This window comes from Chiloscyllium plagiosum, unplaced genomic scaffold (assembly GCF_037043375.1).
Source record: "Chiloscyllium plagiosum isolate Xiang-an unplaced genomic scaffold, Cpla_swu_hap1 HiC_scaffold_19, whole genome shotgun sequence".
In the NCBI taxonomy this organism is placed as follows: domain Eukaryota; kingdom Metazoa; phylum Chordata; class Chondrichthyes; order Orectolobiformes; family Hemiscylliidae; genus Chiloscyllium; species Chiloscyllium plagiosum.
Window position 1 is genome coordinate 17,638,068 of NW_028270157.1, and position 19,562 is coordinate 17,657,629.

Genomic DNA, 19,562 nt, shown 5'->3' on the forward strand with positions numbered 1-19,562 from the left:
CAAGGGGAACAATATATCTCCATCCACACTATCTAGAGCCCTCATGATTTTAAGCACTTCTATTAAATCACTTCTCAATCTCCTTTTCTCTAAGGAAGCACAACCTCAATTTTTCCAATCTATCCATTTGACTGAAATCCTTCATAGTTGGAACCATTCTTGTAAATCCAGCTTTTATTTACCTGTCTTAATATTATATAGTTCAATATCAATTTTAGTCTGATTATGCTCAAAAAGCACTTTAGGATGTTTGAATAAGTTAAAGGCATTTCATAAAAAATAAGGTGTTTTTATAACAGTAAATTACCTGACTTACACAAGTGACTTGTGAGATATATTAATCAAATATTTCTGTACAACTACAGCAATGGAGTGATGATGTTAGGGAGCAGTGATCCAGAGGCTTGGATAAATAATCAAAAGAGTTAAGAATTCAAGTTCCACCAGAGCAGCTGTGGAATTTAAATTCAGTTAATTAAACAAAGTTGGACTAAAACGATAGTCCCAGATTGTCACAAATATCCCTCTGCTTCATTACAGTCTTTGATTTCGGGCAGGAGATCTGCTTTGCATGCCCTGTATGGCTTACCTGTGTCTCCAGACCCACAGCAATGAAGCAGCTTAACAAACCATTCAGTTGTACTCAAAAATAGAGCTCATAACTATCTTCTCAAGGACACTTAGAGTTGGTCAATAAATGCTGCCCCTGCAGTGAGGGCAAGGTCCCATGAATAAATAATTTTTAAAAAAACGAATACCAACTACATTGGTGTTACCGCTGCAATGCAATGTGAAATACCTATCTGCATATATGTGGAGAATGTGTTACTCATCTTACTCCCTAAGAGTATTTGTACACATCATAAAGCCACTTCAACTTATCTTTCACAAGTACCCACTATAGCATTCCTATCAACATTTAAAAATGATTACATTTGAATTGCAGCAGAATTAACATTCCTTCACAGTAATGGAAAATAGATAAAGCACAGAGCAAGAATCCAAAAGAATTATTAGTTAAAGCAATGCTATCTCAAAAGCATTCTTGCCAGGTCTTTCTGAAAGGTGGCCTTACTCTTTCCTACCTGGAAAGCTGATCCACCAACACTTGTTCTACTACTGCCTGCTTTTTCTTCTCTGCAGCAAGATCCTCCTGTGTACAAAATTAGAATCATTTTAAATTTCAACTATAGCTCTTCTAACCTAAGAGCCTGAATGTTAAGACTTGCACTTCATATTCTAAAAATCTAAACCATGAATCTCTTGTGCCAAGTGGCCAAGAACCTTGTACAAAATTTACCAACTTCTGCCATATACAGACTAAAGGTTGGTCTTTACATATAAAGTACAAATTTGTTCTTGCTACGTAGTGCCAGTCATCATCTCAGGATGCACTTCTGCAGCTAATTAATGACTTTTGTAATCAGGCATTGTTGTAATGTCAAAAACACAATAGCCAATTTGCTCACAGCTAATCCCACAAACAGCAATGCTAAGCAACCTGTTCAGAGATGTTATAAGCTACATCTCGATTACATGGGATTTGAACCTAGGCTTCCTAACTCACAGGCAGGGATGCTACTAATACATCACGAGTGGTCTCAAATAAACAGCAATGTGGATGTTTTCTAATTACCCTGTTCATGGATGTTATTACAGATCTCTGGAGCAAGTGAGACTTGAATCTGGGCTTCCTAGGTCAGGGTAAGGACACTACCACGGCATCACAGGTGCATTTAAATAAACAATTAATATAGTAATGACCAGATAATCTGTTTTTGATTATGTCAGTTGAGAGATAAATATTGGTTAGGATACCTGGAATGTACACTTGCTCCTGATTTAAACCATATCAGGGTCTTTTACAGTTAACTAACAGGGAAGCTGAGACCTCAGTTTAACGTCTGCATTTTAACTATGTATTTTGGGCAGTCTTTTTTTATATATATTTACTGAAAAAGTTTTACTCTTTTACCAAAAGAACAAAAAGTTATAAAAGTACAGAAGTGTAGAAATGATATCACATTATAATAAACTGCCCTCTACTCTTCAAGGTACAATCATCTCATATCTGTTTAACTTAACCCAAATTAAAATAAACTCAAATTAAATGAAATAGTATTAAATTAAATTACAATCCAATAAAATTAAATACATTACATTACTCCACTCACACACACAGATAATACTATACACACACACAGATACTACTATACACACACACACACAGATACTACTATACACACACACACACCTTTCCCTCCCATGCTCTAAAGCCAGAGTCCATTGACCCCAGTCTAAATCCTGGGGCTCCCACTAATGGGGTGAATTTGAGCAAGTTGCCCTCACCCTGCTGCGTTATCCTCCATGCTTTCACCGTATTTATGATAATCGGGTTCTCTCAGTGCTCAGCCAAAGATCTCATCTTATCCATAATCGGTAAGTTGATGAGGGGACATCTCACCTGCGAGGCCTCAACATCAAGCCATATCGACCTTGAGTCCTTACGCACCCATTCATCCACAAATGGCAGCAGAGTGCCTATTTGTATTCTCTTCAGATTTGGGAGGTCCACCCCCACCCCACCCCCATATCCTGCAGAAGTTGCAGCTTGGTAAATTTATTTAAGTGCTGCCTACACGACCAAATAAATGATCCAAGCCAACCGGCAAACGTCCACAGCACCTGTCTGTGTAATAACAACAGGAGCAACCTGATCGGAAAAAATAACCAAGGAAGAACATTCATTTTAATCAAGGCTATACGGCCTAACCACGATATGGGTAGTCCCTCCCACCGCTGCAAGTCCTGCTTTATTCTCTCAAGCAACTGTACAAAGTTAGCTCTATACAGATGACGGAAGGTAGGGGTAATAAAAATTCCCAGATAGAGAAAACCTTTCTGTGACCATCTAAAAGAAACTCCAGTCCATCCTCCAGCTTCGGTACTTCCACCAATCCCCCCATGGGATACAGGATTAATTTTGCATTTTTCCTGTATCCCGAAAAACTGCCGAATACTTTAATTTTTTGTACTAGCCGGGGTACGGACTTTTCCAAGTTAGCCAAAAACAGAAGGATATCATCCTCATAAAGAGTCATTTTATATTCCCCAATTCCCACCTTTGGTGCCACTATTTCAGGTTCCTTTCGGATGGTCTCCGCCAACAGCTCAATTACCAAGGTAAATAGCAGTGGCAAAAAAGGACATCCCTGTCGGCTGTATCTCCCCACATTAACATTGCTCGATATGACACCATTCATGATAACCGCCGCCTTGGGGTCTCTATAAAACGCTGCCACCCACCTTACAAAGGCCCCTCTAGACCAAAGCGATCTAGAACAGCAAAGAGATACGACCATTACACCCGATCAAAAGGCTTTTCTGCATCCAGGGAGTCCACCAAGCCAGGAATTAATCTCTGCTGACATATTTGCACTATGTTCAGTACCCTCCTGAAATTGTCGGAGGAGCTGCAGCCCTTGATAAAACCCGTCTGGTCCTCTTTTGTAATAACAGGCAACACCTTTTCCAACTTCAGAGCCAGCACCTTTGATAAAATTTTGAAATCCACATTTAACAACGAGATGGGTCTGTACGATACACAATCCTCGAGGTCTTTCCCTTCCTTTAAAATAAGGGAGATATTGGCCTCCCTAAGAGAGGGAGGAAGGCAGTCCTGGCTATACGAATGACTATACATCTCCAGAAGTGGTTCAGCTAACGTGTGTAAACTCCTTGTAAAATTCACTCGGGAACCCGTCTGGACTGGGTGCCTTGCCACCTTGGAGATGCCTTACTGCCTCCTGCACCGCCTGTATCGTCAGAGGTGCATTTAAAAAGGAAGCCTGATCTGCGTTTATACCGGGGAGTTCCAGGTTTTCAAAAAAGGATTCCATTCTTGCCACTCCATCCCCACAGCCCTCTGACCAGTATAACTCTGCATAGAATTCCCGAAATCTGACATTAATCATTTTCAACACACGAGAGATGTTGCCAGTTCTCTCCCTAATAGACACAACGGACCGCGGAGCACTTTTCTTCCTAGCCAGGTAAGCCAGGTATCCTCATATTCAAACAGCGTTTGTGGGAATAGTTTTTACACTTGATAAAGTACATTTTATTTACACTCCTGTAAGTTAACAATGGATGCCCGCCTCTCCCCCTCCACATCTCAATCCCTCACCCGGAAAACAGAACTGTAAAATAACAGATAACTAATAAACAGATATAATGTAAAACAAACCAAAGCAATACTATACGGCCTAGAACCAGAAAAGGGAAAAGAACAAAGAAGAAGATTAAAAAAATTATGCCATTGTCTGCACATATCTTTTCCTCTTCTCCCTTGATCCAAGCCTGTTACTTCAGCCAGTTCAAAGATTCTTTTGCTTTTTCCACCATGTCGAAGTTGTAGACAGACACCCCCATAATTCAATCTGCTGGGTACCTCAGAGAATAGTGAATATTTAAATCTCTTAATTTTTTCCTTTCATCATCAAAAGTCTTCCTTTTCTTAATTATGGCCCCAGAAAAGTCTTTAAAAAAATTATCCTCGAACCTTTATAAACCATAGCCTGTGGATCTCTTCCCAGTCTTCTGAACGTTTCTATTATTAACTGCTTTTCTTTATAGTGCAGGAACCGCACTAGGACTGAGCGGGGGTGCTGATCTGACCCAGACCTGCGCATCGCAATCCGGTGGGCCCACTCCACACTCACCCGGCTTGACTCGATCTCCAGTCCCAGCAAATCCGGGAGCCACCGCTCAAGAAACTCAGCCAGGTTCTTGACCTCCTCATTCTCCGGAAGACCCATGACATGCAAGTTTTTTCTCCGACCAATTTTCGAGGTCATCTATTTGTTCCAGCAAGGCCCGAACCAGGCCTTCCAAATTTCAGACCTGCCCCTCTGAGTTCTCCATCGCAGTCTCCAAGGCCACAGTCCTTTGCTATACCGCTTCCATGCGCCAATCCAACGCCGGGATCCCCTGCTCATACTTTGTCAGTATGGCAGCAATCAGTTCCAGTATTGTTTCAATTTTTTCACAGTTTTGCAAACTCCGTGAATAGATGCTGCTGCTCCACCACCGAACTTAAAGGCGCCGCCATGGGAGTCGAGGCACTGACTGCGGGTGTGCCTGACACAGTTGTGGAGTGCCCTGCCTGCTGCACTCCCCGACTCCCTTTCATTTATATGTCTTCATTTCAACTCCAGAGCCTCGAAATTCTAAGTTATAGGTGCTTTATACTAAAGATTTTCCTTGGGTTGGCTTATGGGGAGGATAGAGCCCACCTTGCCTGGGGTATGGCACAGAGTCCAACACAGTAGTCTTTTCAGACTGCCGCCATCTTGAATCTCATTTTGGTTAGTCTAATAAGGGAAGGATATGTAGGATGATTGATATGTCCCTTTCGAGTACTGAGGAACAAAGGTACTTTGGTGTAAAGACCATAGGTCCCTGAAGGTGTTAGCACAAGTAGACAGGATGGTGAAGGAGGCATCTCTGATGCTTGTCATCATGAATGGGGTGTAGAATATAGGAGAGAGGAAGTTTTATTATAAGCCTTGTTTATAAAACCTCGGTTAGGCCACAGATAGAATGCTGTGCAATTCTGGTCACCACGCCATCGGAAGAATGGGATTGCACTGGAAAGGGCAACAGGAGATTCACCAGAATATTACCTTGGGATGAAAAGTCTTGGTTATGAGGAGAGACTAGATGGGCTGGATTTGTTTCCCTTGAGCAGAGGAGATCTGATTAAGATATATAAAATTACGAGAGGCCATAGTCGTAGACCATGAGAATCTCTTCCCCATGGAAGATGTGTCTAAGACCAGAGGATATAAATTTAAAGGGAGAAACACATAGTTTAGCAGAAATCTGAAAAAAAACTTTTTTCATCAAAGAGTGTGTTAGATATATGGAACGTGCTGCCTGGGAGGGTGGTGGAGGCAAGTACTCTCACAACATTTAGGAAACAACTGGATGAGTATGTAAAATACCAGGCACTGTAGTCTATGGACCAAGTGTAGGTAAATGGGATTTAGTATAGTTTGGCGTTTATTGATCTGTGGGCTGAAGGGTCTGTGTCTATGCTGTATGACTCTATGACTCTACTAATTTAGAAGGTGCTTGATTAGACATTCAAGGCCTGTCGAGAGGCTGGAGTATATTAAAAAAAACACACTTCAGAGCAATAGTAATGGAGACCTGACCAATGTGTTGTTGAAGGTGCTGTTTTCTAGACAAGGCAGTTAAATGAAACCCATCTCCCTATCAGGATGAATGCAAGCATCCCATAAACCCATCCAAAGTGCAAGAAAGCTAATCAATCACATATCAGATGAACTGGTCAGTAACCCGATTGTTGTTTGAGACATCTTGTGCCTGTGCAGAAGTATTTCATTGGTTGCAAAATCTGCTTGGACATCCTGAGAAGGAAAAATGTGCCATTGTGTGCCAATGCCTTATTACTTAATTAAACAATAGCAAGACAAGAAGGAAACAAATAATATGTTCAGTCTCAATAATAAAAGCAAGGTGATTATAAATGTTTTCTGAAAAAATTATAAAGAAAATTCATAGGTAGCAAAAGACATTGCAATTTCTACAGCTATGTAAGCTAAGATCTGAGAACTGGCAATGTATTTGCTCTTCTGACTGGCAAATGCAATGGGAATCTAAAGAATGAGAAAGAAATTCTTGTTATTTCTTAGGAAAATAGTATCAACTCACTGCTTCCAACCTCTTCATATTTTGATCCATGGAGAATGGCTTGCTGGTGTAACATTGCTGTAAAGTTGCTTTCTCATCAAGAGAAGTCAGGCTGTCAGGACCCACGTGGTCTGCTGGAGATTCCTTTTGACAATTGCAGAAATTTAAAAAATAAAAGACTGTATCAACAATTCGTCAGATCAAGAGGAAGCATTGAGCCCCAATCGAGCCTCTCTTGGTAGTCCAATAATGTCATTGTTGAAAGAGATGCCTGCAGCTGGCACCTGATTTTTCAAGGAATCTACTTTGGACACATTTCCTACCACCAACATCCTTTTTGTAATACTAGCCTACAGACTGTTAAAGTACTAAGCAGCAATACATCTTTGGCAGAAAATGCATAAGCTTGAGTAACATTCATTTATGGCATACTATGATTCAATCCTCCCACTTCCTCCAAACGAAAGGAGTAGCCATGGGCACCCGCATGGGCCCCAGCTATGCCTGCCTCTTCGTAGGATATGTGGAACAATCCATCTTCCGCAACTACACTGGCCCCACCCCCCACCTTTTCCTCCGCTACATCGATGACTGTATCGGCGCCGCCTCGTGCTCCCACGAGGAGGTTGAACAGTTCATCCACTTCACCAACACCTTCCACCCCGACCTCAAATTCACCTGTACAGTCTCAGATTCCTCCCTCCCCTTCCTCGACCTTTCTATTTCTATCTCAGGTGACCGAATCAACACGGACATCTACTACAAACCAACCGACTCCCACAGCTACCTCGACTACACCTCCTCCCATCCTGCCCCCTGTAAAAACGCCATCCCATTCTCCCAATTCCTTCGACTCCGCCGCATCTGCTCCCAGGAGGACCAGTTCCAAAAACGGACATCCCAGATGGCCTCCTTCTTCAAGGACCGCAATTTCCCCCCCGACGTGGTCGACGATGCCCTCCACCGCATCTCTTCCACTTCCCGATCCTTCGCCCTTGAACCCCGCCCCTCCAACCGCCACCAGGACAGAACCCCACTGGTCCTCACCTACCACCCCACTAACCTCCATGTACAGCGCATCATCCGCCGCCATTTCCGCCACCTCCAAACGGACCCCACCACCAAGGATATATTTCCCTCCCCTCCCCTATCAGCATTCCGTAAAGACCACTCCCTCCGTGACTCCCTCGTCAGATCCACACCCCCCACCAACCCAACCTCCACTCCCGGCACCTTCCCCTGCAACCGCAGGAGGTGCAAGACTTGCGCCCACACCTCCCCCCTCACCTCCCTCCAAGGCCCCAAAGGAAACTTTCATATCCGCCACAGATTCACCTGTACCTCCACACATATCATCTATTGCATCCTTTACACCCAATGTGGCCTCCTCTATATTGGAGAGACGGGCCGCCTACTTGCGGAGCGTTTCAGGGAACACCTCTGGGACACCCGGACCAACCAACCCAACCACCCTGTAGCTCAACATTTCAATTCCCCCTCCCACTCCACCAAGGATATGCAGGTCTTTGGACTCCTCCATCGTCAGACCACGGCAAAACGACGGTTGGAGGAAGAACGCCTCATCTTCCGGCTAGGAACCCTCCAACCACAAGGGATGAACTTGGATTTCACCAGTTTCCTCATTTCCCCTCCCCCCAGCCTGTCTCAGTCAAATCCATCAAATTCAGCACCGCCTTCCTAATCTGCAATCTTCTTCCCGACCTCTCCGCCCCCACCCCAGTCTGACCTATCACCCTCACCTTGACCTCTTTCCACCTATCACATTTCCGACGCCCCTCCCCCAAGTCCCTCCTCCCTATCTTTTATCTTAGCCTGCTGGACCAACTTTCCTCATTCCTGAAGAAGGGCTAATGCCCGAAACGTCGATTCTCCTGTTCCCTAGATGCTGCCTGACCTGCTGCGCTTTTCCAGCAACACATTTCCATCTATGATTCAAGTTCTGGCAACATTAGACTCAAAAACTATGTTACTCTTGATAAGAGATATAGATATCCCCGAAGAGATCCAAGCTATGTTTAACCTAGGTCATGGTCCAAAAGAAACTGACAAGCAAACAGACTCACAACACAAAAGTCATTTGCTCTTCCAAGAGACCATCATAAATATTTTTAATCGATCTGTTCAGGCATGTTGTGACATACAGCAGATGGCACTTGAACTTAAGCCTCTTGGTCCAGAAGTAGGGACACTACTACTGTGCCAAATACAGTAAAAAATTTCAGTCGTTGGAACGGTACAAAAATTTGTTTTAACCCTTTCAGGTTAACTGCTGATCTGCATCTCAACTCCATTTATCCACCTTGGTTCCATGTATTTTAATCCGTCAACAAAAAAATTATCAACCTCAGTTTTGAAATGTTCAATGAATCCACAGTCTCAAAACCTTTTTACAGACTTCCACTACCCTGTGTGTGAAAGAGTGCTGCCTTGACATCAGCCCTCAAGCATTTAACTCTAATTTTAAGGTTGTCTCCATGTATTAGAGTCATAGAGTCAGAGATGTACAGCACAGAAAGAGACCCTTCAGTCCAACTTGTCCATGCTGACCAGATATCCATTTGCTAGCACTTAGCCCATATCCCTCTAAACCCTTCCTATTCATATACCCATCCAGATGCCTTTTAATTGTTGCAATTATATGAGCCTTCACCATTTCTTCGGACAGCTCATTCCATACAAGCACCACCCTCCATGTGAAAAGGTTGCCCATTAGGTTTTTTTTATATCTTTCCCCTCTCACCCTGAACCTATGCCCTCTAGTTCTGGACTGCTCCACGCCGGGGAAAAGACTTTGTCTATTTAACCTATCTATGCCCCTCATGATTTTATAAACCTCTATAAGGTCACACCTCAGCCTCTGACCTCCAGGGAAAAACCGCCCTAGCCTATTCAGCCTCCCCCGATCGCTGAAATCCTCCAAACCTGGCAACATCCTTGTAAATCTTTTCTAAACTCTTTCAAGTTTCACAACTTCTTTCCGATAGGAAGGAGACCAGACATTGGTCCTGTATAGCCGCAACATGACCTCCCAACTCCTGTACTCAATATTCTGACCAATAAAGGAAAGCATACCAAACGCCTTCTTCACTATCCTATCTACCTGTGACTCTACTTTCAGCTATGAATCTGCACTCCAAGGTCTCTTTGTTCAGCAACACTCCCTAGGACCTTACCATTAAGTGTATAAGTCCTGCTAAGATTTGCTTTCCCAAAATGCCAGCAACTCACATTTATCTAAATTAAACTCCATCTGCCAGTCCTCAACCCATTGACCCATCTGATCAAGATCCCGTTTTAGTAACCTTCTTCGCTGTCCACCACACCTCCAATTTTTGTGTCATCTGCAAGCTTACTAACTATATCTCTTATGTTCATGTCCAAATCATTTATATAAATGGCAAAAAGTAGTGGACCCAGCACTGATCTTTGTGGCACTCCAATGGTCACAGGCTTCCAGTCTGAAAAATAACCCTCCACCTCCACCAACAACCTCTGTCTTCTACCTTCAAGCCAGTTCCATGTCCAAATGGCTAGTTCCCCCTGTTTTTTTTTAATCTTTCTTCTTTCCATGTTTTTTTGTTTTCTTTTTACTTTACCCCCACACTACCGCCTAACTGCGGTAGTGCTTATATTTTCCTCAGCACCCATGCTGTGTGTGTGCAAGTGTGAGACACCATTAAAGACAATAGGTATACAAATCTTTATCTCCCTGTATTATGTTGAGCTCACCTACTTGAGGAAACAGCTTCTTTCAATAAAAAAATCAACTGCTTTAATCATCTTAATCACCTCCATCAAATGACAAATCAATTCTCTATCACTAGGCGGAATGCAAGCCTAGACTGTACGATCAGTGTTTACAATTGAGCACTTCTGACCCATGCCATTGTGATGAATTGTTGCACCCAAGGTCAATGTATTCTTCCTGAGTTGCAGTGTCCAGAACTAAATATGGTCCTACATGACATGCAATCAAGACATTAGGAGCTACATTATCATAATGGAAGTACTTTATTGTAATACATTTTTCTTGACAGGAAGGTTAATGTACCAGTATTCATTCGGCATACTGACTGATTCTGGGTGATTTCTCCACATGAAACCTTGAATATAAGCCACAGTTTCTAGCTCCTCACCACAGGAAGATGTAGTTTAATAAACTTGTGCCAAGTCAAATGAAAGATTAGCTTTTCTACTACCCTCATTTCCTCCTGCAAGGTACCTGCATCTGCAGAATAGCTGGTGTTGGCTGTTGACCTGAAGAGTCTGATTTGCTCCTCTGGATTTTTTGTTGGCTGTGTTCCTTGTAATTCATCTTCATTTCCTCCTTGTACTGTTGATATTTCAGCTTGTAACTCTCTGAAGGTGCAGGCAGGTTCTCGGGTATGGTCATCTCCTCTACTGGACATGGCTAAATGCAATCAGATCAGTTAAAATAGCCTTTTAGAAAGATATCCAGGGAGAAGTAATAAGGGCCAGGACTAAAATCAGGAATCATTAATCCCTCTGCTCAAAGGGTAGTATAAATTCTTTGCAAAACACTGTGGCTGCTGTGACAGTTGCTGCACTGACGGCTGAAGTATTGCGTTAAGGATGAGACTTTAGACAGTAATCCCGTCTACCCCAGAGGTGTATGCAAAAGATTCCTTGGCATAATTTTGGAGATGGGTAGGGGAGTAGTCGCCAATTCCTAGCTAATATTTTTCTCTCAATCAACATCACTAAGAAAAAGAATTATCTGTATATCTTTAATATATTGCTGTTTGTGGGAGATTTCTATGTGCGAATTGTCTGTCAGATGTTACGACTAAAAATATAAGAGAATATAACCAGCATATAGGTCATAGAATTATACTGATTTCTGTGACATCCACACTTGGAAGGGAATGTGAAAATATACATGATTTATTTTGTTAATTATTAATTTCATTCAGGATGTGGACATTGCTGGAGAGTCCAACATTTATTGCCCAGGCCAACTACACTTGAAAAGATGGTGGTGAACTGCCAACTTAATCCATCATATTGATTTCTGCTGCAACTGAGTAGTTTGTAGCTTGATCATTTTGGAGGGAGGTTCAGAGCCAACCAACACAAAAGCTTTACACAATGCTATGACAAATCTGAATTAAGAATTTGAAAACAGCTGGAAAGCATCTGTGGAGACAAACAGAGCAAATGTTTCAGGCCGATGACCTTTCATCAGAGCCAACCATCTGGAGACACCTGCAGATCATTGGCAGTTATCAAACCCAGAGGACTTGAATGAACCAGATGGTTTCAATGACATCTCTTAGTTTTATGGTCACCATTACAGATGTCAGCTTTTTATTACAAATTTGTTTAAGGATTTAATTTGTTTCTAATTTATTCATGGGGTGTGAGCATTACTGGCTCAGCCATCATTTTATTCCTATTTGCCTAGAGGGTAGTTAAGCCTTGACCATATTGTTGTGGGTCTGAAATCACATATAAGCCAGACCAGATAAGGGGGGGGCAGACTGCCTCCCTAAAAGGATTTTACTGAACGAGATAGGTTTTTATAACAATCAATAGTGCTTACATGGTCACTGTTAGGCCATTTTTTACTCCAAATTTGAGTAAATGCACCAATGATGGGATCTGATTTCGTGGCTGTGAATCATTTGTCCCAGCCTTTGGATTACCGATGCCTTGGCGTTATCACTAACACTATGAATGTAACGGAGTGATTTCACCAGCCAATGAAGGAAAAGAAAATCACAAATGGAGTTTCAACACTTGTGCATCCAATTTTCTGGTTTATAATCAAGGATGAACAATGTTATTTTCACAAAAAATTATAACCATAAATTTTCTTTTTTTAAAAGAAGCAGAAACGTAATCATTAATTTGTTGTCACCTGTCAATTATTTTATAAGTGGGTGAGAGCTTTGGGGATCTTTTTGGATTTCCATTATGTTAAATCCCATGATCATCCTCTGTGAAAATGCATCAGAACAGGATATTACCCACAGTCACTCCCAATTTGACACTGGATGTTCTAGGATTAGTTTAAGCTGAGAAGCTCAAGAACTTTGATACCATCCAGGACAAAGCAGCCCACATGATTGGCTCAACATCTATAAAATTCACTACTCCATCATCAAAGTACAGTAGAAACAGGATAACCTCTCTCTGAAGTGAGTATCTGTGAAGTTGGTATTGAGGATAAAGGGGTTAAATCTTTAGTTCTAAGTAGTTGTATTAAGACCATTTCAAATAATTCTAAAATAATGTTAAATATGTGGCTGTTTTTACTTTTATAAGGAACAAAAGTGATTTTCTTTCCTTAAAAGTACATTGGCAGTCTTTCACTGATATGTCCACTGACTACTATAAGACCGTAAGACATAGGAGCAGAAAATAGGCTATTCAGCCCATCAAGTACTTTTCAGTATTTACAAATGATAGGAACCATATTGTTGAAGAGGAGAGTGTGAAACAGACTGGTAAGCTAAAAGGGATACTTGTTAGGAAGGAAGATGTGTTGGGCATTTTGAAAAACCTGAGGATAGACAAGTCCCCCGGGCCTGACGGGATATATCCTAAGATTATGTGGGAAGCAAGAGAGGAAATTGCAGAGCCGTTGGCAATGATCTTTTCGTCTTCACTGTCAACGGGGGTGGTACCAGGGGACTGGAGAGTGGTGAATGTTGTGCCCCTGTTCAAAAAAGGGAATAGGGATAACCGCGGGAATTACAGGCCAATTAGTCTTACTTCGGTGGTAGGCAAAGTAATGGAAAGGGTACTGAGGGATAGGATTTATGAGTATCTGGAAAGACATTGCTTGATTAGGGACAGCCAGCACGGATTTGTGAGGGGTAGGTCTTGCCTTACAAGTCTTATTGAATTCTTTGAGGAGGTGACCAAGCATGTGGATGAGGGTAGAGCAGTGGATGTAGTGTATGTGGATTTTAGTAAGGCATTTGATAAGGTTCTGCATGGTAGGCTCATGCGGAAAGTCAGGAGACATGGGATAGAGTGAAATTTGGCCAGTTGGATAGAAAACTGGCTAACCGGTCGAAGTCAGAGAGTGGTGGTAGATGGTAAATATTCAGCCTGGAGCCCAGTTACAAGTGGAGTTCTGCAGGGATCAGTTCTGGGTCCTCTGCTGTTTGTAATTTTTATTAATGACTTGGAAGAGGGAGTCGAAGGGTGGGTCAGTAAATTTGCAGATGATACTAAGATTGGTGGAGTTATGGATAGTGAGGAGGGCTGTGGTCGGCTGCAAAGGGACTTAGATATGATGCAGAGCTGGGCTGAGGAGTGGCAGATGGAGTTCAACCCTGTCAAGTGTGAGGTTGTCCATTTTGGAAGGACAAATAAGAATGCGGAATACAGGGTTAATGGTAGGGTTCTTAGTAAGGTGGAGGAGCATAGGGATCTTGGGGTCTATGTTCATAGATCTTTGAAAGTTGCCACTCAGGTGGATAGAGCTTGTAAGAAGGCTATGGTGTATTAGCGTTCATTAGCAGAGGGATTAAATTCAAGAGTCGTGAAGTGATGTTGCAGCTGTACAGGACCTAGGTTAGGCCACATTTGGAGTACTGTGTGCAGTTCTGGTCGCCTCACTTTAGGAAAGATGTGGAAGCTTTGGAGAGGGTGCAGAGAAGATTTACCAGGATGTTGCCTGGAATGGAGAATAGGTCGTACGAGGATAGGTTGAGAGTGCTAGGCCTTTTCTCATTGGAACGGCGAAGGATGAGGGGTGACTTGATAGAGGTTTATAAGATGATCAGAGGAATAGATAGAGTAGACAGTCAGAAACTTTTTCCCCGGGTACAACAGAGTGTTACAAGGGGACATAAATTTAAGGTGAAGGGTGGAAGGTATAGGGGGGATGTCAGGGGTAGGTTCTTTACCCAGAGAGTGGTGGGGGCATGGAATGCGCTGCCTGTGGGAGTGGCAGAGTCAGAATCATTGGTGACCTTTAAGCGGCAATTGGATAGGTACATGGATGGGTGCTTAGCTAGGATAAATGTTCGGCACAACATCGTGGGCCAAAGGGCCTGTTCTGTGCTGTATTGTTCTATGTTCTATGTTCTATGTTCTAAGTCTGCTCCAGCATTCAATCATGGCTGATACGTTTCACAAATCCATTCACGTTGCTTTCTCCCCCTAACCATTGACCCCCTTTACAATCTTAAATACTCTCAATGACCTGGACTCCACAGCTTTCTGTGGCAGTGAATTCCATAGGTTCACCACTCTTTGGCTGAAGAGGTTTCTTCATATCTCAGTTCTAAAAAGTCTTCCCTTTACTCTAAGGCTGTGGCCTTGAGTCCTAATCTCTCCTACCAATGGAAACATCTTCCCAACATCCACTCTGTCCAGGCCATTCAGTATTCTGTCAGTTTCAATTAGATTGCCTTTCATCCCTCTAAACCCCACTGAGTGTAGACCAAGAGTCCTCAAATGTTCCTCATATGTTAAGTTGTTCATTCCTGTCCATTCTCGTGCATCTCCTCTGAACACGCTCCAGAGTTAGTGCATCCTTCCTGAGATATGGGGCCCAAAACTGTGCACATTACTCCCAATGTCACCTAACCAGAGCTTTATAGAGTCTCAGAAGTACATCCTTGCTTTTATATTCAAGTCCTCTTGAAATAAATGCCATCACTGCATTTACCTTCCTCACTTCTCTCTCAAGTTTACTAGAACTCCCAAGTCTCTTTGCACTTCAGGCTTCTGAATTTTCTCTCCATTTAGAAAATAGTCCATGCCTCTATTCTTCCTACTAAGGTGCATAACCTCTCACTTTCCCACGATGAACTCCATCTGTTACTTCTTTGCCCACTCTCCTAACCCTGTCCAAATCCTTCTGCAGCCTCCCTGCCTCCTCAGTGCTACCTGTCCCTCGAACTATATTTTTATCATCTGCAAACCTAGCCAGAATGCTCACGGTTTCTTCATCTAGATCGTTAATGTATGAAGCCTAAAGTTGTGGTTCCAACACTGAGCCTTGTGGAACACCACTTGTCACCAACTGCCATCCTGAGAAGGATCCTTTTATCCCCACTCTCTGCTTTCTGCCAGACAGCCAAGCTTCTATCCATGCTAGCACCTTGCCTCTAGCATCACAGGCCCTTATCTTACTCAGTAACCTCAGTGTGGCATCTTGTCAAAGGCCTTCTTGAAGTCCAGACAGATAATATCGACTGGTTCTCCTTGGTCTAATCTGCTCGTTATTTCCTCAAAGAACTTTAGCATGACTTCTCCTTGATGAAACCATGCTGGGTCTGTCATATTTACCATACACTTCCTGGTGCCTCACAGTGCCAGGGACCCGGGTTCAATTCCTGCCTCGGGCAACTGTCTGTGTCGAGTTTGCACATTCTCCCTGTGTCTGCGTGGGTTTCCTCCAGGTGCTCTGGTTTCCTCCCACAGGCCAAAGATGCGCAGGTTAGGTGAATTGGCCACGCTAAATTGTCCATAGTGTTAGGTGTAGGGGAATGGGTCTGGATGGGTTGCTCTTCAGAGGGTCGGTGTGGACTTGTTGGGCCGAAGGGTCTGTTTCCACACTGTAGGGAATCTAATCTAATCTAAACTTCCAAGTGTTCAGAAATCTCATCCTTCACAATGGATTCCAGGATCTTACCCACGACTGAGGTTAGGCTAATCGGTCTGTAATTTTCTGTCTTCTGCCTTCTGCCCTTTTTTAAACAGGGGTGTTACGTTAATGATATTCCAGTCCTCTGGAACCGTCCCTGATTCTAGCAATTCCTGAAAGATTATCACGAATGCCTCCACTATTCCTTCAGCGATCTTCCTTAGAAGTCTGGAGTGTCCATCCAGTTCAGATGATTTATCCATCTTCAGGCTATTCAGTTTTTCTAGCACCTTCTCTTTGGTTATGGTCACCGTACTCAGCTCTGCCCCCTCACACTCTTGAATTTTTGGGATATTATTTGTGTCTTCTGCTGTGAAGGCTGACGCAAAGTAATTATTCAGTTCCTCAGCCATTTCTTTGTTCCCCACTACTAACTTTCCTTCGCCATTTTTCAGTGGCCCAATATCCACTTTTGCCACTCTTCTGCCCATTATTTCTCTAAAGAACCTCAAAGACTTCCTTTATACCACTGGCTAGCTTACCCTCATATTTAATCTTCTCCTTCCTTATTTCTTTTTTTATTGCCCTCTGTTGCTCTTTGTAAGCTTCCCAATCCTCCAGTTTCCCACTGTTCTTCCCTGCATTGTATGCTTTCTCTAGCTTTTATGCTACCCCTGACTTCCCTAGTCAGCTGTGGTTACCTCATTCTCCCTGTACCATGCTTCTTTTTCCTCGGGTGAATCTCTGCTGTGTCTTCTGAATTACTCGCAGAACCTCCTGCCTTTGCTGTTCCAATATCTTTCCTGCTAGGCTCGTCTCCCAGTCAATTCAACCCAGTTCCTCCCTCATGCCTCTGTATTTGCCTTTATTCAGCTGAAATACCATTACCTTTTATTCTATTTTCTCTCTGTCAAATTGCAGAGTAAATTCAATCATGTTATGATCACTGCCTCTTAAGTGTTCCCTGAGTTTAAGGTCCCGTATTAAGTCTGCCTTATTGCACAACACTAAATCCAGTATTGCCTGTTCCTCAGTGGGTTCCATCACAAGCTGCTCCAAAAAGCCATCTTGTAGACATCCCACAAACTCCCTTTCTTGTGAACCACTACCAACCTGATGTTCCCAGTCCACCTGCGTATTGAAATCCCCCATGATCACTGTAACTTTGCCTTTCCTACACATGCTTTCTATCGCCTGGTGTATCTCGTGCCTCAGCTCCTGACTACTGTTTAGAGGCCTCTACATGACTCCAAAAGCTTTTTACCTTTACAGGTACTCAATTCTACCCACACAGATTCTACACTATCTGACCCTACTTCATTTCTTACTATTCATTTAATTTCATTTCTTACTAATAGGGCAACCCTATCCCCTCTATCCACCTGCCTATCTTTTTGATAGGATGTATATTCTTGAATATTCAGCTCCCAATCCAGATCTCCTTCCAGCCATGTCTCCATGATGCCCACCATGTCATACCTGCCAATTTTGATCTGTGCCACAAGCTCATTTACCTTATTCCTTATATAACGTGCATTCAGATACAATAAACAATTTACAAAAATGAAGTTTATTATCAAATGAGCCATGTTTCACTCTGGGATCTGACTTGATAATACTACCATTAGCTGGAATTATAACAGTGCTGTATGTTGTTACAATTCTATTACAGCTTGTACGTGATAAAATGAAAACCATCCTGGGATATGCACTCTCTGATCAATAGTCAACCATTCACATCATAAACAGACCTCACGGTAGGTGCGGCGATGGGGAAACGGAGCTGGAAAGGGTGTACCCCAGCTAACAGTCGAGGAAGAATCCGGAGACGCTAAGCGAGGATGTTCTTTCATCACAGGTGTATAAGATAAATCATTCTGCAAGGAAGAATTGGTATAGGTGTTAATCAACAGCAATCTCAATTAAGTTGAGCATTTACATGGTCAAATAGCAATTATCATGCAGTGTTTATACTAATGCAATTTGTTGGATATATGGGCTAAATGGCAAATAGCTCATAAAGCTCCATTTAAACCTTTCAATTCTCTCCAATACATCTTTAATATAGTAGAACATTCCCTGAGGCAATTCACAGGAGCATCCTTTCAAAGAATGTGGTATTCCATGCTATAAATCACTGTTGAAGGAGATTTCAGATGCATTATTAAAGTTAGTTATTTTCTTTTTATAAACAGGAATATTAAAAGCCTCCGGTGCATGAGTGGGACATTGATGCCTATGGATTAAAACACCAGTGCTCACTGGCCTGTTTTCATATTGCAACAGTCTAAGAGCATGCATCAGCTGTACAAATTATGATGTTCAGGTTAGGAAAAATGCAGAACGTTGCAAAAATATGTAAGAAAAGCAAAAAAGGGAGATTATTCTAGCAAAATTTCCAGAGAAGCAATATATTCTCATTTTCTTTATGTGTTCACACTTCTCCACTACAGAACATCAGGAAAAGATATAGTTCAGAAACCAGCTTTCTTTAAATATCAAGCAAATTCTGAATTTAGAATCTGGAACTGGAGCTCTAAAAATCAATCCATATTTGGGCAAAATTTTAGAACAAAATCTCATTCCAGACTTTTAATCTGTTTCAAAGTCACAATGGCATTTCAAAAATTCAATTTTAGAATATGAGTCAGAGTTTACCTCACCATCGGAATCACCAAGTCTCCTCAAGTCTAATGCGGGGACACTGAAATGAAGAAAATCCTATTGTAATTTTCAATAGGGGGAATTACTGTACAAATCAGAGGGCATCTTCAGCACCTTGTAAAAAAACTTTGTTCACTCTACCACAAGCATAATGCGGTTGCAATGTACAATACATATCAGCTGCACTACATAATTCACCATGGCTTTTTCAATTCTTAATAATGTCTTCAACCACCTTGAAATGTAAGGGCAGCATGAGAACACCACCTAGCTCCCTTCCAAGTCACATACTGTTCCAACTTGGAATGTACAGTATCTCAATTATCACTGGGTCAATATCCCAGAACTGCTGTTCTATGTTCTGTATATGTTCCTTGCCCCTACAAGATTGTGTGAGCAGCTTTGCCACACAGATTGCAGCGAATCCATGTGAAGAATAACCACTATGCCAAGGGTCAGGCAGTTATGGTCAATAAATGTTAGCTTTGCCAATTACACTAGAGTTAATATAAAATACACACATCAATTCCCCATGTGTGACATTGATGGCTTATTATAGATCATAAACATTGTAGTGCAGTGGCACAAA

The 19,562-nt window shown here is 42.3% G+C and overlaps 1 protein-coding gene across 9 annotated transcripts in view; it reads right to left on the reverse strand.

Annotated features, from left to right (window-relative positions):
* caps2 (calcyphosine 2) overlaps window positions 1-19,562 on the reverse strand; it is a 60,385-nt gene that overhangs the window by 28,227 nt on the left and 12,596 nt on the right. For 2 of the 9 annotated variants that reach the window (XM_043709869.2, XM_043709872.2), the window contains exons 4-8: window positions 18,968-19,013; window positions 18,061-18,186; window positions 10,961-11,149; window positions 6,739-6,861; window positions 1,086-1,153 (exon numbers count right to left, since the gene is read on the reverse strand). In XM_043709869.2, the coding sequence (XP_043565804.2) occupies window positions 1,086-1,153; window positions 6,739-6,861; window positions 10,961-11,149; window positions 18,061-18,186; window positions 18,968-19,013 (552 nt within the window). The remainder of the gene's footprint in view (window positions 1-1,085; window positions 1,154-6,738; window positions 6,862-10,960; window positions 11,150-18,060; window positions 18,187-18,967; window positions 19,014-19,562) is intronic. The other 7 variants (XM_087997067.1, XM_043709876.2, XM_087997068.1 and 4 more) reach the window with 5 other exon arrangements.